The 24,844-nt window shown below is 37.7% G+C and overlaps 2 protein-coding genes and 1 long non-coding RNA gene across 3 annotated transcripts; 2 read left to right on the forward strand and 1 right to left on the reverse strand.

The window, feature by feature from the left end:
• Positions 1–4,387: 4,387 nt before the first annotated feature.
• Positions 4,388–4,825, reverse strand: LOC148800997 (uncharacterized). The gene has a single exon (XM_088900298.1). It carries the CDS (start codon positions 4,823–4,825, stop codon positions 4,388–4,390), a length of 438 nt encoding a protein of 145 aa, XP_088756424.1.
• A 9,166-nt stretch (positions 4,826–13,991) lies between these two features.
• LOC104600356 (uncharacterized) lies at positions 13,992–14,871 on the forward strand. The gene is made up of 2 exons (XR_735666.2): positions 13,992–14,126; positions 14,389–14,871. It is a non-coding gene; the product is annotated as an uncharacterized LOC104600356 (long non-coding RNA).
• A 9,094-nt stretch (positions 14,872–23,965) lies between these two features.
• Positions 23,966–24,715, forward strand: LOC104600362 (uncharacterized). Its single transcript, XM_010263270.3, has 2 exons — positions 23,966–24,333; positions 24,428–24,715. Exons 1-2 carry the CDS (start codon positions 24,193–24,195, stop codon positions 24,551–24,553), a joined length of 267 nt encoding a protein of 88 aa, XP_010261572.1. The 5' UTR covers positions 23,966–24,192; the 3' UTR covers positions 24,554–24,715.
• The last annotated feature ends 129 nt before the right edge of the window (positions 24,716–24,844 follow it).

Genomic DNA, 24,844 nt, shown 5'->3' on the forward strand with positions numbered 1-24,844 from the left:
GAAATGTTTGTTTTGCCCTTAAGTTAAATTGGAATCTTCACTTCTTCATCTTCCTTGGTCTAATCTTTGTTGCCCAAGTCCACTTAGCCCGCCTCCAATGCCAGCATTGTTAGGACCCGATAGACAGAAATCCATGGATCTTCCATTTTAACGCATTAGGAGTAGGACCATTTTACATGGTCAAATGGTTTGGGCTGCTCGATCCAATGATGTTTCTATTTGCGTTTTGAAAACAATAGGAACTAAAATGAAGATAGTAGGAACTAAAACACGGAAGAAAAGCAATATTGAATTCCATGATTCATTATGTAGTAGACGAGAGAATTTATACAAGTATAGAATTTTACAAATTAGGAGAAAAAGAATAGAGCGATAGCTAGCTAATTTACAGAGCATGATTACAGCCTAAATTATAGAAATTTACAGCTAAGATTATGATATATAAGGTAACAGAATATCTTCTAATATTCAAACGATTTCTTCAAGATCCCCCCTCAAGTTGGAGCATGGAGATCTTGAATGCCCAACTTGCGAAGAAGAAAATGAAAACGATCTCGTCCCAAAGCTTTAATTAAGATATCTGCCAGTTGGAATTGAGTTGAAACATATTTTGTAGCAATGATGCCAGATTGTAGGTGTTCACGAATGAAATGGCAGTCGATTTCAATGTGTTTAGTGCGCTCATGGAAGACGGGATTTGCAGCAATGTGTAAGGCCGATGTGATTGTCACAGTGCAAAAGCATTGGTTGAGAATGTGACAGGGAAAGATCAGCAAGTAAACCACGTAACCATATCAGCTCACTAGTTGTAGAAGCCATAGACCGATATTCTGATTCTGTAGAGGAGCGTGAGACTGTGGGTTGTTTCTTGGATTTCCAAGAGATAGGAGCCGCACCAAGGAAAATGTAATACCCTGTAATAGATCGTTGTGTCATCGGACAACTTGCCCAGTTAGCATCACAGTAAGCTTTGATCTGAAAATCACTGTTTGAAGGGAAAAAAAGACCTTGACCAGGAGAACTCTTCAAGTAACGAAGAACATGATAAGTAGCATCAAGATGAGGATGACAAGGTTTTTGCATGAATTGACTGAGAAGTTGTACTGCATAAGTAATATCGGGCCGAGAAACAGTGAGATAAATGAGACATCCAATTAAGCGACGATATTGGCTTGGGTCCTTTAACGGTTCACCACAATCTAAAGACAGTCGATGTTGTTGCGAAATAGGAAAAGAAGCTGGTTTACTACCAGACATTCCTGTTTCTTTCAAGAGGTCAAGAGTGTATTTGCGCTGGCAAAGAGATATCCCTAAAGGAGAACGGGCAAGCTCTAAGCCAAGAAAATACTTAAGAGTACCAAGATCCTTTACAAAGAAACATGTACTGAGATAATTCTTGAGCTTTTGAATCTGCAAAACATCATTCCCGACAATAATCATGTCATCCACATAGACAAGGAGAGCAAGAAAAAAAGTACCTCCAATCAAAGTAAAGAGAGAATGATCATTATGAGATTGTACGAAGCCAAATTTCCTCAACGATAAAGAGAACTTTTCGAACCATTGACGAAGAGCCTACTTTAGCCCATACAAAGTTTTATGAAGCTGACAAACATGAGTATCACTTGGTGAAAGATAACCCGGAGGAGGAGACATATAAACTTCTTCATGTAAATTATCGTGGAGAAAAGCGTTATTCACATCTAATTGATGTAATTCCCATTTTTTTTTGCAGCAGCAACAGCCAACAAACACCTAACAGTAGTTAATTTTGCAACGAGAGCAAATGTTTCGGTATAATCCAAACCTTCAATTTTGTGTATATCCTTGGGCTACCAATCGTGCCTTATAGCGCTCAACAAAACCATCTGACTTGTATTTTACTTTGTATACCCAACAAGAACCAACTGGTTTCTTCCCTAAGGGTAATGGCACTAAGCTCCAAGCACGATTTTTCTCTAGAGCAGAAATTTCCTGTTTCATAGCCTTACACCATTTCGGGTCTTTGACAGCCTGGGAAAAGGATTTAGGTTCACTAACAACAGAAATATTAGCAAGAAAAACTTGATGAGATGGAATAAAACGAGAATAAGACAAATGACATGACATAGGATAAAGAGTACCTGAAGAAACTGCATTGGATGTAGGTTGTGATAGCTTATCTACCCCAGGAAGCTAACACACATAATCATCAAGACGAGAGGGAAGGCAGCGAGTCCTTTGAGGTCGTGATGAGTTAGGAAGAGAATTTTGTGTGGGACTTGATTGTTCGGTCGAGATTTGTGTAGGTGAGTCTTGAGATGATGACGTAACCTCATGGTTAGAGTCAACGGAGGCAGGTGTGGTAATATTATCTTCAAGATCAGTTTGTGGACATTGTATTTGGGAATTGTGACAATGAGGCACAGCAGCTGATGTCTCCAAAGAATCAATAATTGGTAAAGGAACTTCTACATTTGGTTCTTTTGGAGGGTTGTGAGAATGAAAAGGGAATTGATTCTCATAAAAAATGACATCCCGTGATGTAAAGATTTTGTGTGATTCCATGTCATAAACTCTATATCCCTTTTGTCCCATAGGATAACCAATAAAAATACAAGGCTTGGAACGAGGTGCAAACTTATCTTTTGATCGATTTTTATCATGCACATAACACAAACAACCAAAGACACGTAAATGAGAGTATACTGGAGGCTTTGAAAATAACATCTCATAAGGACTCTTTCCAGACAATTTAGGTGTAGGAGTATAATTTATTAGATAGGCTGCAGTCAAAACACATTCACCCCAAAATTTGATTGGTAGGTTTGCTTGGAATCGAAGAGCACGAGCAACCTCTAATAAGTGACGATGCTTACGCTCTACTATTCCATTTTGTTGCGGGGTATCAACACAAGATGTTTGATGTGAAATACCATTAAGAAAAAAAAAAGTTAGACATAGGACCAGCAGTAAATTCTAGACCATTATCACTCCTAACTTGTTTGATACCACGACTAAACTGGGTATTAACCATAGCATGAAATTGAATGAAGTGTTTTTGTGCTTCTGACTTGTGTTTGAGGAGATAAACCCATGTGCATCTTGTGCAATCATCCACAATAGTAAGGAAATAATGGGCACCGGAAAGAGATAGGGTTTTATAAGGACCCCAAATGTCACAATGAACCAAATCAAAAGGGAAATCAGATTTATTATTGCTTAAAGGAAAAACATTTCGAGTTTGTTTAGCACGATGGCACACATCACAACATCTGTTCAAATTTTTTAAAGATAAACTAGATAATTCAGGAATTAGAGATAATCGATCAAATGAAAGATGACCTAATCGTTCATGCCATAAGGTGGATGAGGAAGGAAGAGAAGCAGCTGCAGTAAATGGTAATTGAAGCTCACAAAAGTAGTATAAGCCATCACATAATTCACCCATTCCAATCAGTTTCTTCGATTTGAGGTCCTACAAGACACAAAATGATGGAAAAAATGTGATTGAACACTGAAGAGCTTGTGTCAATCTACTTATTGAAAGAAGATTGCATTTGAAAGAAGGTATATAAAGAACATGATTTAAAACCATATTTGACAATCTAATTTGACCAATAGAGTGCACAGGAACAGTTGTCCCATTTGGTAATTTGACAGGTAAAGAGTAGGAAGTAGCATTAAAGAGAGAGGGTGCATCACATGTAAGATGTTCGGATGCACCACTGTCTAGGATCCAATCTGAAATATCATGAGATTGGGTGACCTTACCAACAAAGTTTGCTACATTCTAGCTAGCAGAGGGCAATAAGGACATGAGCTGCTTATATTGTTCTTGAGTGAGACTAAACCCTTTACCCGTAGACTGACTTGAACCTGAAATGGCATTATTGGATGAAGCAGATTCTATCTTCTCCTTTGAAGTTTTTGCTTTGCTTTGCCAACCCGGAGGAAATCCAACCAGCTTAAAACACTTTTCTTTAGTATGCCCAGGTTTGTTGCAATATGCACATTTTGATTTATTTGTCCATCTTTGTTGATTCCCTCTTGGCTGCTCTCCATTAAATTCCCTTGTCTGATTTCTAGAGGGTTGGACAACAAAGGTTGTTGCTTCTGTTGACTGATTACGACCCATTTAAGCAATGGCTTGTTGCTTTTCTTCTTTGGTTACAAAGGCATAAGCCTTGTTGATTGAAGGAAAATGTTCCATGTTTAATATTTGAGATTGAATGATTTCATATTGATCATTCAATCCCATAAGAAATTAATGAACTTTTTCCTTCTCCTGTTCTGCCACGACTTCTTTTCCAGCACCACATGTACATGAAAGGATAGAAGAATAGGTTGCTAACTCATCCCAAAGACCTTTTAATTTGGTGTAGTAGGCAGCCATAGTCAGATCTTTCTATTGTGCAAGAGAAATTTCTCTCTTCAACTCATGAATGCGTGGTACATTTCCTTGAGAGAAGCGTTCCTGCAAATGTATCCACATCTCGTAAGTTGTATCTACATAAGCAACACTATCATGTAATTCTGGAACCAAGGCATTGAAAATCCAAGAGATTACCATTGAATTATATTTTTCCCAAGCTTGAGTTTCTTGATCATCGTCATCTGGTTTGGGTAAAGAGCCATCAACAAAACACAACTTGTTTTTGGCTCGAAGAGCATTCATCATAGCACGTTTCCATGTTGGATAATTCTCACCTTTGAGGAGACAAGAAACTATAATTGTGCCTGGATTATCAGATGAATTCAGAAAATAAGGGGAAGAGGTATTATGTTCAGACATCAACCTAGATGCTGAACTTTTGGTTGTATTTGAGGAATTTTCTTCACTCATGGCGATTGAGGGTTGTAGGATTCAAGGATCAGTATCGGCTCTGATACCATGAAAACAATATGAACTAAAATGAAGACAGTAGGAACTAAAACACGGAAGAAAATTAATACTGAATTCCATGATTCATTATGTAGTAGACGAGAGAATTTATACAAGTATAGAAGCTTACAAATTAGGAGAAAAAGAACAGAGCGACAACTAGCTAATTTACAAAGCATAATTACAGCCTAAATTCTAGAAATTTACAGCTAAGATTATGATATATAAGGTAACAAAATATCTTCTAATATTCAAACGATTTCTTCAATTCATGAAATTAATCTAATTGCAATCCTTAGAGTTTAAGTTCTGAGATTACTAGAGAAAATGCAGAGCTCAGGGAGCTCGGCTTTGCAGTCGGAGGGTATATTGGAGTGGCTTGGAAGGAAATGGGGTACCAGCCCCCAGGGTTGAGGGTTCTTGTTGTAAAGCCGAAGATGGTTTATGGAAATTGCATTCAGCCTCTTCGGTAGCATCGTTGTTGTCTTCGGTTGTAGGACTATTGTCGCCATGGTGGTGATTAGGGGTTTCACCAGGGAACATGTACCCCAATGGATTTCAACCTGCAAACCTTGGCAAATCAGGGGGTCCAAGAGTGATTCAAGACCGAGGGAGATAATTGAGGCTCGAGAGTGAACCGATGACTAGTTTGGTGAGCCAATAACGAGGGTGAAAAGTTGATACAAATGCTACTGCTCAAAAACGGAGAGAGAGATAAGCCTCTGTAGTCAGTTGAAGAAATATGGGTAAGTGATAAGAGAATTGCTAAAACTCATATGATATGCAAAAGCAATAGATCATCCTACTGAAATTCTTATTCCTTGACCTATTAATTAGTTAGAGGGTTTGCCCTAATAAGATGTGAAGAAATGAGAGCTTGAACAATCATAGTTACAGAAATGGAGATGCAATTCAGTTCAAGATAAGCAAAAGAGCTCCTAGAGGCTTTTTCCATTGGCTATGTTGTTTAGTTGGCTTCGATCAAGCGTCAACAACGAACAATCCTGTTTCAAGCAAGCTGAGTTTTGTCAGTCTTTAGGGAAGCTGACCCCAATGGATTTCAACCTGCAAAAGGCCGTCGGTTCACTTTGAGATGGGATTGATTCAAGAGCATGATCAAACCAACGAACCTACTCATATATGAGATGGGATTGTACATAGGGGAGGTGGAGAGGGAGAACGAAAAGGGGAAGGGGTGGAGGAAGAAGATCATCGCCGCTGCTAGAAGTTGTAGTGGTGGCAGTGATTTTGATCGATATAAGAGAGAGAGAGAGAGAGAGAGAGAGAGAGAGAGAGGGGTCCACTATTGCAACTCGAGTTGCAACGATGGTGATAAAATAGGGGATAAAGAATGAAAGGGAAGGAGACAGAAAAAGAGGCTGAAGGTGGAGAGGGCTATTGCTGCCGTTGGTTAAGGATTGAGTCAGTTCGATTTGCCACTGCTAAGAAGAAGAAGAGGGATGAATGGTAAAATTAGATTTTAAAAAAATTATACGTCACGTGTGTATGAGTTATGACGGAGTATTAGCGGATGTTAACGGTAAGGGTAGAGCTAGTCAATTATCAAAAACAATAGGGGTAGCATTAGACAATAGCTAAACAATTACTTAGTCAATTTGCTAAACCATAAGGATAGGTTAAGAAATTTACACAAAAAAATTTGCACTATTAGTGAGTACAATGTGGAACTTTTATTACAGGTATTAGTAAGAGTAAAAATTATAGTTACAAACAAACAAAACTCAGCTCACATTTATACTTCAAAGGAATAGAGCCTAAATAATCATTTCCAAGAGGGAAAGTGCCAACAAAACGCTGGCCATATCCTATTGAGAGTTTGAATCTTGTTGCATTAGCAGATTGAAGATAGGTTGTTAAAGACTAGTGTGTTCACTCTTGATTGGTCTTGTAGCCTGTTGTACACAACTTGGTTTGTAATTCATCTAGCAGGTTTTCTGCTAAATTTGAATATTTAATGGATTGTAATTTAAAGTGGTTGTGCCAAATCCGTGGTAATTGTTCAATCTCCCTCTTCTCTTGTCCGAGCTGGTGTTACAACGCTCGCATCGTCTATTCCCTGTATCAACCAATAGAAAACTGCCACGCCACCATTTACATTTGAATTTTAGATTTAACATAGTTAGACTTAACTACTGGATTCTAAAATTCATTTTAAGTTTATGGGAAATTTTCACTTTGGTACCTTGAACCTTGGGGGTAATGTCAACTTAGTATCTAACTTTTAAACGTGTCACTGCAGTACCTAAACTTTCAAAAAATGTCAAGTTGGTCTAAAACCATTAACCAACATTAAGTATCATATAAAAGGACAAAAATGCCCTTCACCTATGGTCATGAGATATGTGCCTTTGATTCTTTGCTACTCTAGGCTGCGATTCTTCTATTCACCTAACATGTAGGGCGGGTGTACCACCCACTCCCCTCTCTCTCTTCCTCTTATCTTTCTTCTCCCCTCTCCTCTTCATCTCTTTCCCTCTGTCTCACTTACATCATCTTTTCCCCCTATTTTTTTTGCCCTCTCCATCTTTACTGTAACTAAACCAAGTAATCTCACAGCTTCCATTGTTGAATCCCTGTTAATGTCTCTCCACCACCAAGCTTTATTTCATCCTCGGCCGTGAAAACACTACTAAAGCAATAGTTAGACAATCTTGCTCTACAACCCCAAATCGGTCTACATTCCGACATCCTACAGCCAATGGAAATTCGGTCCTACGATTTGGAGTCATTGGAGTCCATTGATGATATCCTAAATACCCCATTTCACATCATTGTTTGTAGCACCAACCGTTCTCCATAGAATAGCAATGACCATCCATTCTTTCATTGTCAATTCACCTAAACACCAAACCCCTTTATATAAAGTTGCGAGAAGCAATTGAGAAAAACAGAGAAAAGGCACCTTTGTTTATTACAGAGTTCAGTATATATAGTTACATAATTACACGTGTTCTAACTAATGCTAACTAATGCAAGTTGTCAGTCCAGTTGGACAGCTAGACTAACAGAATCCATTCCAACAGATTTACATGTGCTTCTATGCACCCCCTCAAGTTGGAGCATGAACTTGGGTGATGCCCAACTTTGGAACTAAAACTTGAAACTGGTCTTGCCCCAAGGCCTTCATGAAGATATCTACTGGTTGTAACTTCGAGGAGATATATGCAGTAACAATGATTTGGAATTGAATGTGCTGGCAGATGAAGTGGCAATCAAGCTCAATATGAATGGTGCATTCATGGTAAACGGGGTTAGCAACAATGTGAAGAGCTGCTTTGTTGTTATAGTAGTGTTGCATAGGCTCTGGATGATGGAGGCCCAAATCATGAAAGTGATGTTTCAGCCATAATAGCTCGCTAGTGGCTGCAACCATGGAGTGGTACTTGGCTTCAGTAGAGGAACGAGATACAGTGAATTGCTTCTTTGTCTTCCAAGAAAGAGGAGAAGAGCCGAGGGTGGTGAAGTATCCTGTGGTGGATCGACGAGTAGTCGGGCAGCCACCCAGTCAGAATCACAATAGGCCCGTATAACAAGATCATTTTGTGAAGGCAAAAGAAGGCCATGATCTGGGGAAGATTTCAAATAACGAAGTATATGCATTAAAGCTTCCAGATGGTGTTGGCGCAGAGCAGCCACGAATTGGCTTAAGATGTGCACTAAGTAAGTGATCTTAGACCGTGTTATAGTCAGATAAATGAGGCGACCAACTAGTCTTCTGTATTGATCTAGATGATCAATGGGTGGTCCAGAATCATGTTGGAGGCGGTGTTGTTGTTCCATGGGAAATAGGCTAGGTTTACAAGCTAGCATTCTAGCATCCTTTAGAATATCCAACGTGTATTTACGTTGGCTAAGAAATATGCCACGATCATCACGAGATACCTCAATGCCCAAGAAATAATATAAAGGTCCAAGGTCCTTGATGTGAAAACAGTCGCTAAGATACTCTTTTAGGGCTGCAATGGCGGAAGCATCATTCCCAGCTAGTACAAGGTCATCAACATAAGCTAACACAACAAGAAAGCACCCCGGCTTGGTCATGGTGAATAGTGTATTATCAACAAGAGATTGCACAAATCCCCATTGCTTTAATGCTCGTGCTAAGGTATCAAACCAATTTCTTGAAGCTTGTTTCAGGCCATATATGGACTTGTTAAGACGACATATGCGTGCATCTCCTGGAGAAAGTAAACCTGGCGGTGGTAGCATGTAGACTTCTTCTTGCAATGCTCCATGTAGAAAAGCATTATTGACGTCCACTTGGTAAAGCTCCCAGTGAAGTGCCACAGAAAGGGACAACAGACATTGAACAATGACAATCTTTTCTACAAGAGCACATGTGTCAGTGTAATCCACGCCTTCAGTTTGCGTGTAGCCTTTTGATACTAGGCATGCTTTAAACCACTCAACACTACCATCTGCCTTGTGCTTGACTTTATAAACCCACTTGCAACCTATGGGCTTCTTTCTAGGCGGCAAATTAGTGAAGGTCCATGCATTAGTTCTTTCTAAAGTGGTTAGCTCATCAGCCATTGCTTGGCGCCAACAAGGAAATTGATGTGCTTAGGAAAATGACTTTGGTTCAGTGGGTGTTTGCATAAGGTTTATTTGGAAAGCTGAAGGTGAAGATGTAAGATAATTGAAAATGGAGTATCGTGCGTTGGTAGATGATAATGTTGGACATACAAAATCATTAAGATGGGATGGAGGACGACGAGAGCGAGTGGGTCGGCCCAAGGTAGGCGTAGACAAATTTGAGATTGTTACAGGGTCAATATGTGAATCAATCTCATGAGGTGGGTCAATATCAATAGTTGGACCATGGGTTGGTTGTGATCTCATGTCAGCATCATCACATGCTGGTAACGGGATCACAATATCTAAAGAGTAACCATTTTTAGATGAATGTCCAGCAAATGGAAATTGGTCTTAAAAAAATGACATCTCGTGATACAAATATCTGCTCAGTTTGTAAATCATAAAGGCGATACCCCTTTTGTCCTTGAGGGTACCGAATAAACACACATTTACGAGAGCGTGGCGCAAATTTGTCTCGGGCCACCTTGGAGGTATTAGCATAAGAGAGGCAACCAAATGCCTTCAAATGATTGTAAGAAGGAGGTTTGTGAAATAACAATTCATATGGAATCTTTCCATCAATCACTGGGGTAGGTAGATAATTAATCAAGTATGTTGCAGTTAGGATGCATTATCCCCAAAATTGTATGGGTAAGTGGGCCTGAAATCGGAGAGCCCGCGCCACCTCAAGAAGATGCCTATATTTATGTTTGACAACTCCGTTTTGTTGTGGAGTGTCAACGCAGGACTGCTAATGCAAAATACCATGTTCAACTAAATATTCTTTCATGGAACCAGAGAGAAACTCAAACCCATTATCTGAGCGAATATATTTTACTTTGGCTTGAAACTATGTATTGACAATTGCACAAAACATGGTAAAATAGAAGTACATATCTAACTTGTTATTGAGCAAGTAGACCCATGTGGCCCATGAGTAGTCATCCACTATAGTGAGAAAATAATGTGCTCCACTATGAGAAGGTGTACGATACCCTCCCAATAAATCATAGTGAATCGGTTCAAAAGGAGTTGCAACCCTTGTGTGACTAATGGGAAATGGCAATCTAGGTTGTTTTGCTTTCAAAAAAGTATCGCAACAATTATTCTTAGGCATCATGATATGAAAACTAGGGATATGAGATAAGCGGTCATAAGAGGCATGCCCCAATCGTGAATACCAAAGGGTGCAGGGAATTGTATGTTGAGTATAAAAAGCAGTAGAAGGGCTCAAAGCCTTGAAATGGTATAGTCCGTCATGCATCGTCCCTACCCCAATCAGTGTCTTGGAGGCAAGGTCCTGCAAGACACAAAAGGTGGGGAAAAATAAGGCCACACAGTTCAATTGTACAGTAAGTTTGCTTATGGAAAACAAATTGCAGTGAAAATCATGAACAAACAGGACATCACAGAGCACAAGATTAGTGGTCATCTTAACATCTCCTTGTGATTGAATTGATAGTAAAGAGCCATTTAGTAACTGCACGGGTTTATGGGTTGAAGTGGTATTAGAACCACTAGAGACGTGCTCAGCAGGTACCATGTGGTTTGTAGCGTCACTATCCAATATCCATTTAGACAGATTAAAAGACCAAGATGATGAATTTGTCTTACCAGCAAAGTTGGCTGAAACCAACGCTGTTGGTGGTCCAGAAAGAAGAATAAGTAGCTATTGATATTGGTTAGCAGTTAGCCATGTAACAGGAGAGGATTCCACAGTGTTGTTGGATGCTGAAGCAACATTAGATTGATTCCTTTCATTGCTGACCTTTGACACAGTACGTGGTTTCTTTTCCCAATTTTCTAGATAGCCTGCCAGCTCATAACAACAATCTTTGGTATGCCCGGTTTTCTTACAATGATTACATCTGAATTTTGGATGATCTTTTCCACTCTTGGAATTGAGTTTGGATGTGCCAATAACGTGAAGAGCTGCCTCCATCACTGGTGCCTTCTAGACAAATAAGAGCTGATGTTTCTCTTCTTGTGAAATTATGGAATATACTTTACCAATACTTGGTAGAGGATCCATTCCAAGGATGTTAGGTTTCACTGTATTAAACCGATCATTTGGCCCAAGGAGAAATTGATACACCCGTTCCTTGTCTCTTTCAACAAGGAATTCTCTGGCTGCACCACCGCATGAACATGAAGGCACATTTGTATAGATGGAGAGCTCATTCCAGAGTCCTTTCATCTTTGTAAAATAAGAAGAAACTGGGAGATTTTCTTGCCTTAGTAAGGTTAACTCATGCTTCAGGTGAAAAACCTGTGGAGCATTTCCTTGTGAGTATCTGTCTTCAAGATCCATCCAGATACAAGCACTTTCAAAATAGGCAATGCTTTGATGTAGATCTCTAGACAGGGCATTAAAGATCCAGGAAACCACCATTGAGTTGCACTTTCTTCAAGCAAGTAATTTTGAACTTATGGATTCATCAGGCTTCACAATTGTGCCATCGACAAATCCAACCTTATTCTTCACCCAGAGAGCATTTAACATGGCTCTTTTCCAGGTTGAATAGTTATCACCATTCAATGGATAGGACACGAGCACAGTTCCGGGATTATTAGATGGGTGCCGATAAAAAGGTGATGCCAGATTTGTGAGCATTTCATTGATGTTGCCGCTGCCGGTGTTAGCCAAATTGGTCACCATGATCACCAATCAAGAGAAGAAGCAGATTCGTGATTGAGGAAAGAAATAAAGAAACGACCACTGATCAAATCATATTGCAGAGAAAAAAACATAGAGATGATCACCGATCAAGAGAGGGAGTAACTACGTGATTGAGAAAAGAAACAAGAAACAATGATGTATTGCAAAGAAAGGAACCAAGAATGCACAAACGCAGTGCGAACCACACTCTGATACCATATAGAGTTGCAAGAAGCAACTAAGAAAAATAGATAAAAAGCACCTTTGTTTATTACAGAGTTCAGTATATATAGTTACATAATTACACGTGTTCTAACTAATGCTAACTAATGCAAGTTGTCACTTCAGTTGGACAGTTGGACTAACAGAATCCGTTCCAACAGATTTACATGTGCTGTTATACTTTATCTTCCATTTCTTTCCACTATTTCACCATCGATATGTAATCAATTGAGGTAGTAGTAGCCAAGGTTCAAAGTATCGGTCGATATGTATCGTTTTGGGACCCCTTCCATACGCCCCTATAGTGGGTGTATCAAGGGTCTGATCGGTTCAGAGGACGGAGGAGCCCTAAACCGGCCCCTGAACCAGTTTTAGAAAAAATAATAAAAAAAAAACAGTATCGATTCGTTCAATATGCCCATATCGGCGTATCAGGTGTATCAATATTTTGAACCTTGATAGTAGCCAAATACTAAAATCATTCTCTATTTTTATCAAATTTATTTGTTTCAATCGAATGTCAAATGTTCAAGCCAACACAAGGATTAATAGTCAAACCTATTACACTTCCTAATCTACCAACTAGTTCAATATCGAATCAATAGAAGCCCTTCTCATTCTCCCACCATTTTTTCTCCTAAAACCTTTCAATCACCTTAAAATTATCTCTCGGCATCTCGGTCCACTTCTATCTCTATCTCTCTACGAGGATTCCCTTCTCTATCTCTTGCATAGGCTTTTAAATCTATCGATGAACCTAGCCGTAGAAGAAAAGCAGAGGAGAAATGCTATCAAGGTTTAATGGCGTCATTGGGATGGAGGAACCAGGAGAGAAAAGGATGATGTTTCATGAACCAAGAACAATGTTGAAGGAGGTATAGACAATAAAGACAAGATGGGCTCTTTGTTAATGTTCAAGTCTATGCTTAAGGATGACTGGAACATGAATAGCAATGGAAACCCATCTCGCCGTGACTTTCAAACCATCCAAAACCATCACGAAATCAAAGGCATTGCTTTCTCAGTGTTATTATGGTTCAATCTTAAGGTAGAAGACAATGAACAATGTTTTATTTTCAAGGGTAGTTTTGACCTTTTGAAAAATTTTAAGTTGCACATGTCATCACGTTATAAGATAACTGACGAACTATTAATAGTAGGGACTAAATTGACACTTTTTGAAAGCTTGGGTACTACAGTGACATATTTGAAGGTTCGGGTACTAATTTGACACTATCCCCAAAGTTTAGGGCACTATTAAAGTGGAATTTACAACAATTCAAAATTATAATTCTGAATTCAACAGTAAGCCTACAACAATTCAAAATTATAAACACTACCTATAACATCCATACCCGCCTATAAATTGGAATCAATTCCGAGTTGACACCTACTCCTACTGTACGATGGAGCTAAGATTTTTGGGAGTGGACTGAATAATAAAAACCCCTATTTATTTACTTGCCCAACCTAGTCCCTCCCGGTTTGCATCCGCCCCCCACAGAGTTGCCCCCCAAATACATCCCACAAGTTGTGGGCACACCGTGTGTCCGCCTACACGCAGATTAAAGAGATTCATGCGAAGCTAATGGGACGGCCGTTAGCTCTGCCCCGTTAACTCCCTCTCGCCCAAAAGGGCATCATCCCCTAGGCTATTCTGTGTCCATATCCTCTTTCTCCAGACTCTAATCTCATAGCTGAAACCTTCACCTTCCGTAACCTGCCAGAGATTGCCCTCCTTCGAGTTCCGCCGGTCAACACCGACGACCGTTCCAACAGGAGGTAAGTATCCTCGACCTTCCATAAGTTTTTATCATTTTCTACCTTGTTTTTTTTTCTCATTTTCTACTGTTCTCAGATCTGAACTCGCTAGAGTGGGAGCCCCCTTCGAGTTTGTTTATTTTGACTTTGTTTTTCTTCATTATAATGAAACCAACTGATTTCTCCGCATAGATGGTTCCCTTGAAAAGCTTCTCACCTGCAATCTTTACAACTTTTTCCTTCTTTTTCACAATAATTTTAACTACTTCCATTGGCGATGCAGGACATGAACGCGAATCAGACATTACCAGTTTACCACCACCACCAGAGACTATGGTTCCTTTTTTTTCTCCTAAAAGGAACCACTAAAATCTTTTCAAGATCCCCAAAAGCTCATTTTGGGGTTTGGGCGACTTCTCCTTTTATCCTTTTCTTGTTGTTTGCTTCTCATGGCAACCATACCAAATACCACTACCAGTGCTGTTAGTGTTGTTATAGTTACACTAAATAAAATTCTTTCCTTCAAGAATCCAAACTGATGTGTCCACTTCCTCCTAGGCTCCCATGGAAAATGGGAAAAGATAACAACTTGTGGGTTAGAAACTTAGAGTTCAGAGAGAAAAAGAAAGAAAGAGATGAAAAGAAATAATTCCAAGTATGATCAAAACCAACCAATTTCAAGTTCTATCAATACACATTTCTGCAACTCAAAAACCAGAATGTCATCGCCAAGTATTTTCTATTTTTTTTTCTTTCCTATAATCAACATCAAATGAATAACTACATTCACTCTCCCCAGAAGAAAGAGAATTAAAAGAGTGAGAGAAAATAAAATTGAAAAAATGGAAATAAGAAATTTCTTTATGGGCTCTTAAAGGCATAGATCAACAAAGAAAACTCAACTCTCTCTTGGTCCTTCTGCAATGTCTTCTCCAATGAACATAACCGGCTGTCCAATCCACTTCTTGTCCTAAACATGAAAACAACATATCTAGAGTTTGGATTGTAGAACCAGTCATGAACATCCCACATCATATCAACTAGCAACCCATCAACAAAGATAGTCTGGTTCCCTCTAAAATTCCACTGCAACCTCTTCACTCGAATTACGTTCCTCTTATCGATATAGATTGATAGCACTGGATCCTTCAACCCTTCGTCTTCTCCACTGCATCTGATCAAAATGTCGTGGGCCGTCCCAATATCACAGAATTGCGCCTTGGTCGAATACAAAGGGTTCCCTGAGAAATGCTCTGTTTGGGAGACCAAGGAGAATTGGGCAACCGAGAAAGGCGGACACGTGATGCGCCCAAATACAAAGCATGGGATGTATTTGGGGGGCAACTCTGTGGGGGGCGGATGAGAATCCAATCCCTTCTCTCTCGTTCATTCCTCTCTCCCCCTTACCCTTCTTTCTCTCTTCCGCCGCCCCTCCTCCTCCCTCTCTCTTTCGATCACCACCACTACAAGTCTACAACCAGAGACCCAAACAGTAATGGAGGCCACCGAAGAAGAGAGCTTGCTGACTCCTGAAGATCGATTAGATCAACTACCCAAAACACAACCACTTCTTCCTCCATTTATATTAGCATTTGCATAAGTTGTACAATAACAGATACTCTGGCACTGGGCTGCGCATTCTTCAAGACTCATGCTTGTTGGGTTTCTTCCTGATTTTTGGTTTGAATTGCTACTTCTTTCATGATTGATTCAGAGTTTCTTTATTTTTATTTTTTTAAAGAGTTTAATTAATTAAGACATGGGGTCAACATCATTCAAACTTGGAAGAACAGAAGCTTGGAAAATTCCCATTTTTTTTATCTACGCTTTGTTCAAATGGATTTTGATGATCCTATGGCCTGATTGCTTTTACGTACTGCCAATGAATTTGCCCGGTTCTTCAGAATGAAAATCCCTTGCCTGTTCTGTATGAGGATCGATCATGTTCTTGCTACCAGAGGCCCCTATTTTTGTTACAACACTCCATCTGTGTGTGAAGCTCACAGGAAACATGTATCATCCCCTTGTGTATTGCCATGTATCATCCCCTCGTAAGTTTGGCCAACCATGTCTCTTTCTTTGCCGAGTATCAAAATATCAATATGCATTATAACACCATACCTACCTTATTACCTAGGATCTATTACAATTTAGTTAACGGAATCGTTGGATTTTATTTTGAATTGAACTGAAACCGTAAATCGAAACTGAACCAAAATCAATTAGTTAAACAATTGACCGATTCAGAATTATTAATATATAATATAAATTTATCAATTTTTTCAAGCATTCCTCTTCTAATTTTATCAAAAAGCTCTTGATGACTAGCAACTGTTCTTAATCATTAATCGTACTACTTCATTAACATAAGGGGTCTAACCCACTTGCAAATCCCTGCCGCAACCTCCTTGTTAAAAGGAGTAGAATTGGTAACCTGGGAAGTCTCTCCCCGGCGAGGAGGGCGAATGTTCTGGCGATGTGACAGATTCTGTTGATTTTGTTGCAGCGGAGGGAATTGTTGCTGATAAAACTGATGAAGTACTTGTTGTTAGTATAGTTGATACTACTGGCGATTTGGACCTAAATGCCCGAACACAGTGTACTAGGTCGTCGAGTTGGGACTGTCTGTTATGGGCCCGTGCATAGGATCTCGTCACGGGTCGGTCCACGGGGAGAAAGCCCTGTTTTCCCTTGCGTCTTCCCTTGCGTGCAGACCCTTTTGCGGAAACTGAATGGGTGATTTGTCCAAGAGACCACCCGAACTCTCCGAATGGGTGATTTGTCCAAGAGACCACCCGAACTCTCCTCACTCTTCTTGACTAGAAAACTGAATGTCTTTATTTCAATTCGTAGCTCCTTAAATAGGAGATTACAGAAGGGAATTCCTTGTTGGATTCGGCTAGGTTAGGGTAATCCAACTCAAACTTAAACTCCTAATTACCTACTCCTAATGGAAACACAACTCTTACTTAAGAAGATAAGATAAGATAAGGATAAGGATAAGGGATGAGGAATAGTGTGGCTAGCGGTGAGTTGGTGAGCAGAGCTGATGTAGTAAGATAAGTGTGGATCCACCCTGATGAGCTGTCATGTGGGCCCTGCCCTACTGCTGCTACCGGGCGGTGCGCGCATCTCGCAGTGCTGCTGCCGTGAGGTGCGTGCTGCTGCCGTGTGGTGCGTGCTGCTGTCGTGCGGTGCATGCTGTTGCCTAGTGCTGCTGCCGTGCGGTGCGTGCTGCGCGCTGCCGGGCGGTGTGTCCATAACACTGTCCGGCTCTAGGGGGAACCACAGACGATTCAGCGAATGTCGCACCGACTACAGGAGAGAGTGGCGCGTTCACTTGCATGGTCGCTTGAGGCACGGTCAGCGTTGGAACCCCAGCCGCGGTAAGCGGGATGGTGAACTGAACGATGCAAACAAAAGGGAATTGAGGCTGCCCCCCAGAGACGTTCATGTCGTTGTTTCGTCCGGCGCTGCTAGAGGAAGCCATGGATTTGATTGTGTTTGTTGGTGGAGAAAGGCTTTTTTGTCGCGTTCCCACAGACGACGCCAAATGATGATGCCCGACTTAGCTGCTCCCTGTTGGAGGTGATCTGGCTTCCAGGCGAACGATGAATAGTTGATCTGCAAGAGGATCAGAGAACTCGGGGTTGCTAGCCCGACGAGGTCACTCCGATGCTTAAGTCAGTATACTGGTTGTGAGCTAAAGATAGCTTAAGAATTCAGAGAGCTAGAGAGCATATAAATCACACGTACCTGGAACCACCGGGGGTGGAGCCTTTATATAATGGAGTCCTCGCGGGTTTTACGGATCGGTTCCGGGATCATCATTACGATAGGATCCGTTTCCGAGTAAGTTGGAAGATAATGCTGCCAACTTATAAGGTTCATCAGTTCTGCCCTAATCGGGTGGGGAGACAATGCTAGCCGTTACACAGCGTGATCTCGTGAGACCCGGGATCTGTTGGAGGGGTTTTCATGATCACGTAGTGGCATGTCGGTATCCCCGAACTGACGTCTTTAAGTCCCGAACTGGGTTGAATGCCGAAGTGCCTTGGCATCGAGCTGCTCTTGTTGCGATCTGGTACCGAGTCGAGTTCGTCCCGGGGTCATTTTAGCTCGAGGTAGTAGGGTACCTGAGCCCGATCTGCTGCGGACTGGTTACATTAAGATGAGCAGTCATTTCTTGGTCAGGTTGTGTCCACGTGTCCCCTCTTTACTAGGTCAGGCCAAATCACCCTTCATCAAATTATATAACAAAATATTTAATATTATGTAATAACATTAAAATAAATAAAATTTAAATAATGAAAATTTTTAAATATTTTACATATTATTTAAATATTTAAATAACGAAATATTTAACATGACTAAATTTTAAATAGTTAAAATAATAAAATTATGTAATAAATTAAAAAATTTTAAAAGTAGAATAATTATAATAGATTTCATAATATTCATATTAATAATAAATTAACATTTTACAAAATTAATAACGAATTATGTAATAATAGTATTAATTATAATTTTATGGATTATTAAATTCAATAAATAAAGAATATTTTAAAAATTTCAATAAAAATAAATAAATAATATTGTAAATAACTGTTTTCCCTTACATCAATTAATAATTATAGAAAATAACTTTCAAAAAAATAACATTCATTATAGTAGTAATTTTACAATAATAGTGTATATTCATTATATTTATATATATACTAAAATAATATTTATTTTATTTTTTGATAAATATGTTTTCAATAATTATTTATGAATCTATTTTTGTTTTGTTATTTAATAGTAAATTGTCAATAATTATTGGAGATTAAACAACTATTGTTTAACTTTTGAAATTTAATTTGTTGTATTTTTGTTATAAAGTTATTTTTAGTAATTATATTTTTTTTTATATTTTATTGATTAATATTTATTAGAGATTAAACTATTATTTGAGATTATACTATTTATTTACTTTTGTAATTATTGTATTTTTATTAGATATCTATTGTATTTTCATTCTAAATTTATTTTCAATAATTGTATAGTTTTGCTATAAATTTTCAATAGTTATTGAAGATTAAACTATTGTTATTTATTAAAGATTAGATTATTAATTTAGTTGAAATTAGGAGTGCTCAAAGATTGGTTTAGTTCGGTTACAAGTTGTTTCCCCAACCAAATCGACCTGGTTAGGTTGGGAGTTTGTCACCTGAAACTGATTGACCATTAGTGAAAACCTGCCAACTTGGGTTGTATCAGTTTGGGTCTATTTTCGGTCTGGTTTGTTTGTTTAAAAGATTTAAACTTAAAAATTAAATTTAAATTTAATAAATTATAGTGGTATTATTAAAAAATTAAATTTATGATATAAAATATTTTAGACTAAGAAATATGGGAATTTTCCCACTTTTCTATATTAAAAAATTATATTTAAAATATTAAATTATAATATATATCTATGATCGACTCAGTTTAGTTTTGGTTGATTTGCAAATGGCCAAATTGAAGCTGACCTAACTTGGTCGAGTTGGAAAATTGCTAAACCAAAGCCAGACGAAAATACTAGAAAATCGACCAACTCGAGTTGAGTTCGACCGGATTAGTTATTAAAAAGTTAAAATATAAAACAATTATATACTCCTATGTATTTCTATTGTTTAACTTTTGCCTTTAGCAAAGCCCGTGCATCGCATGAGTCCCTACTAGTGTGTGTGTGTGTGTCTATATATATATTAAAGGAAGTTCTTCAAGCAACAACTCCCACCCTTCTGACACGTGGCATTGTTAAACTCTAATCCCTAAAAAGTGGCCACTTCAAATGTTAGGGTAGTAACTGAATTTTATTCAAACACAACCATTTCAAAAGTAATGATTAAACAAATAATTTAACTTAAAAATATTCAAAATATTAAATGGATAAAAATAAAAATAAATGAAATTCATAAAAATGACTAAACAATTAATACAAATGGTGTGATTCATTCTTTTAGATTTAACGTTTTTTGGAAGCATAACCTAATTTAGCTTTTAAAAATAAATTTATCAAATAAATAGCAAATACCAATTAAAGTGGGTTATTGCTTACAAATAAGTCCTCATTTAATCTCTTAAATCATATTAAAAACAACATAAATTAGTAGTGATTTTCAAACAAAATAGATCAGAATAGATTGTCAATTACAAAGATATAAGACCAATAATGTTAATTTTTCTAATTTAATTTTTTATAGTTAAATAATAAATCTCAAATTAAATGATACTATAATTGCCACTTAGTATGGGGTCATTTTCTAGATAAAACATGATAAGTTTCTTAAAACAAATAAAAAGCCTAATCTAAATGTCTAATATAAATAATTTAAAAAAGTGAAATAATTCAAATTAATGATTCCCATACTTAGTATGGGTCATTCCTCATAACTAATGATAGGTAACCCTAACAGGGCTAACATGGCTAACCCCAAAAATCCAATATGACGTTTATCTTAATAAAAGTGAATAAAGAAATTACAAAAGTTCAAAATTATCTTGGGTACCTTGAACTTCTCCCCTTGCATACCTTATACCATCAATCCACCTGGGTTAATGCAAGCTTGTGGACAAGGAACCTCGATTACCTCTCCATGCAACGCCACAAATCTTTAAATGTTTCTTATTTTTATTTAGTTTTTTATAAACAGCATAAATTATTGGCTTGAAGATATTTTATTAGTTGTTGTATCATGTATGGCTGGAAGCCACTGGTGTACTTTGTTCAATGTCAAAAATTCTGAAATGCGTGGATCATATAACCATTAATTTCTCTACCTGAGGGAAAGCTGTAACACTGTAACGTGTATTATATATGTTAATCTAATTGATTTAATTACTCAATCAATTGGACCACTGAACTGGCTTAAAACACAACCTACGAAAATAGTGCTTCGGTTATTAATAGTTTAATTACCATACTTGCAATAAGCCAACAATGTCAAAAGGAGCAAGACTGATCTAGAAATATTCTATGGACGATCAAGTCAAATTTGAGAAGATCTCCCCCTCTTAAGGTTGGGAAGATCCACTCTTCCCTCCTCCCCACGAGCCACGAGGTCTTAGGGCCAATTGATAACAGCTCAAAATGCTAAATCGAAAAGCTTATCATTTTATTTTTTATCTATTAGATTTAGTGGCATTTGATAAATCTAAAATCTGAAATATGAAAAGTTAAAAACATATTAAAAGTGTCTAAAATCTAAAAAGAGATACATATGCTTTTCAATTTTTTAAAAGCTCTGAATAGAGAAGGTTGTTTGTGTTGGATCAAACCTTTAGCATATGAAATTCCTTAATTTTGCAATTTTACCCCTAGAAAAGACTATTTGGTAATTTAGAGTTCAATTTGTACTATTTCATAAAATAATAATTTATTAAATTTAAAATAATATTGAAAAAGTAGGAATAAATTATGATAAATTATAAAAATATTAAAATAAGAATAAACTTGAAAAAATATATAAATTTATAAATTAAAAATAAATTATTACCAATTAAAATAATAATAAAGTCCATGAAGCAATGAATTATTAAAATATTTAATAATTAATAAAAAAATCAAATAATTAATACTAATAAATTATTAAGAATAAAATTCAAATGCCGCTACCGAGAGTTGCAACAGTAGTGGTGGGAAGACAGGAGAGAGAGAGAGAGAGAGGGTAATCGAACGCCGCTGTTGAGAGTTACAACGGCGATGGCGGGAAGACAGGGGAGAGAGAGAGAGAGAGAGAGAGATCAAACACCACTGGTTCGCCGTCAATGAAGAAGAAGAAGAAGAAGAAGAAGAAGAAGAAGAAGAAGAAGAAGAGAAGGGGGGAGAGAAAGAAAAGGGCAAAGGGAGAAACTTGCGGTGGAAATCGAAGAAGAAGAGAGGGAGAAAGAGGGGCATAACGAGAATAGACATTTTTTGTCTTTTAATGTGGTTTGAAAAACATTTGAACGCATTAAGTCACTGGCCTGCCTCTTACAAATTTAGATATGAGAATGCACTTTAGATCTTTTTTCAGACTCAACCCAAACATAAGTGGCATTTGAAAATCACATTTTTAGACTTCAGAGGTCTGCAAAGTGTTATCAAATGCCACCTTATAGTTTGAATCAGAATGAGAATATTTCGAAATCAGAATCTCTTGAAATTAGAATAATGATGGGGGAATGCCATTCCACCTAGGGCTGTAATTGGATTGGGCTCAGATCGGATTCAGCAAAATCCAAATTCGATATGACTACTGAAATCCTGCACCCAAACTCCAATCGGATTTGAAGACATCAAATTCGAATTTGAATCCTAATGGATTTGGATTGGATTCAGAATTAATCTGATTCTGTTTTAATTTGTCAAAATAGCAAAAAAAAAATTTAATTATTTTCAATTTGTATATGAAATAAATTAATGTAAATATAACATACTGAAATTATTATATATTAAATTCATATTTATTATATATAAATTCATATAGAATATAATATTAGAATATATATTTTATAATTTTAAATATAATTATATAAATTTTATATATTAAAATCAATAAAATTTATAATATAATCATATTCAAATTTTAATCGGATTAGATGGAGTCAAACCTGAAACCAATCTGATTATGTAAATGCATAATCTGAATTTGAGATAATCAAATTGGGATTTAAGTTTTCAAATATCATTGACAGGCCTAATTCCACCAAGAATGAAAATTCCAGAATTATAATTGATTAAATGTCAATTTTCTATTTGATTGACGCTGTCTTGAGTTAAAAACAGACATAAAAATGTCTCTACTAAAATCATACATGAGTGGGGTGTTGGAGAACATTTCATCCATCAGTTGTCCATTTGGTTCACGAATACACCATCGGATACTCAAACCCTACCTTCTTTTGATTCTACACTCCATTAGATCTGCATATATTAATCCATCTGTATTTCTGTAATAATAAGTATGCTCATTAGAAAATATTTATTTTTAAAATTGACCATTGAACGAAAATCAATATAATAGGGCAGTATCACATTCAATAGCAAGAAATCAAAAACAACGGCCACACATGAACAAAATTACACCATTTTTACTGATGTAGCAATTGTATTTGTTTTCAAAAGCAAGAAAGTAATCATGTTATCAAACACTCCTTAAATGTTTGAAGCTGAAATGACAATGATACCAAACAAAATCAATTTTCAGTTTTTTTACCTAATGACATATAAAGCAAAAAATAAGTTTTATTTTAATTATGTTTGTTAACATTGTAACTTCACAATTCCTTAACTTGTTTTAATTTAATTTTCATTTTCTTTTTTCGGGTTGCATGTCTGACTGCAACTACCGCCTACAATGTCAAAGCTTCTACACTTGTACTACAGTCTTAGCCTAAGATATCCATACTGTGCCATAAATGCAACGCGTATGAGTGGGGGGTATTCTTGTTTATAGAGTCTTGTGTTTCGACTTTTGAGTTCTGGCACTCCCAATCTCCCAAGTCCTACCCCCTTACCCTGTAACCCTGTTTTTATCTAAATCTGACCCGTATATGACATGACGACCCGACTCATGAACAACCCAGCAGTAGTAGATGGTAGAACCAACGGTGCAGTGACCACTGGCCAGAACACTTCTCAATAATGTCTCTAATGGTGGGTTTTCCGAGGAACAATTAAGTTAGATTAATCAACCATAAATGGATGGTGGATGAAACTCTTTTGACTTTTTGGTGTTTTGATCCCTGAATTCCACCGTTTTGAATCCACCCCATAATCGATGTCCAACGTGTCTGTCTCTCTCTACTCGACTGTGTCGTCACCGCTCGTTTCTCCATGAATATTTATAGCATTTGTATCTCGTCTCTCTGAGCACCGATCGGTTTCTTTCTTTCTTTAATTTATATCTTTCATCAGTCCACTCGCCATTCATTGCTTACTACACCTCTACTCCCTGCCTAACCCTCCCCTTCTCACTCAAATGCATCTCCCACCGCCAGACTTGCCGGTTTAATCTCATTCTCAGCTCAAAAACTAGAACTACTCCTGCTTCCTTCGATCCAAACTTCCCGGCTGGCAATGGAAACATCAAAGGTCTTTGTGACCCTCCTTTTAGTTCTCGCACTAGCTTCTCTGTCTGCTGCTAGACCTCTTATCACTGCCACCAAGCCTACCATCTCGTCGGAATCTGACCCACAAGCCCTTATTTCATCATCACTGGTAAGTCTCTCTCAATCTCCCTCTCATGTTCAACTGTTGGTATGCAAAACTAGCTTTTCATATCCTTTTGTTCTAATTCCTTTGATGTGGGCAGGAGGAACCAAGCGTCATCAGGAATGTTGAATGCGAAAGTTTGGAGGACAAGGAGTACTGTCTGAGAAGGATGATGATGGTTGCTCATACAGACTATATCTACACTCAAGATATAAAGGGTCCTTGATTTTCTTCATTTACCTTTATTTTTTTTTTCTCCTTCTCTCTTGTAAATTGCATCTTTTATGTTGATGTAATTTTGGAGACATGAAAATTTCTTTTTGAGACGCCTGAGATTCTCTGTTAGTCCCTGCATCTCTTTAGGAATGGACTTGCCGGGTTAACCATTTGATTTGAGTTGTCAAGATTTGGACTAGAATGCAAGGAAATTCATGGTTTCCTATGAGTTTCTGGTGGATTTACTCAAGCTTTTCTGAAATCAGCTTCCGTTTCCCATATTGTATAAATGAGGCAAATG

This window comes from Nelumbo nucifera, chromosome 3 (genome assembly GCF_055504915.1).
Source record: "Nelumbo nucifera cultivar China Antique chromosome 3, China Antique-T2T, whole genome shotgun sequence".
In the NCBI taxonomy this organism is placed as follows: Eukaryota; Viridiplantae; Streptophyta; class Magnoliopsida; order Proteales; family Nelumbonaceae; genus Nelumbo; species Nelumbo nucifera.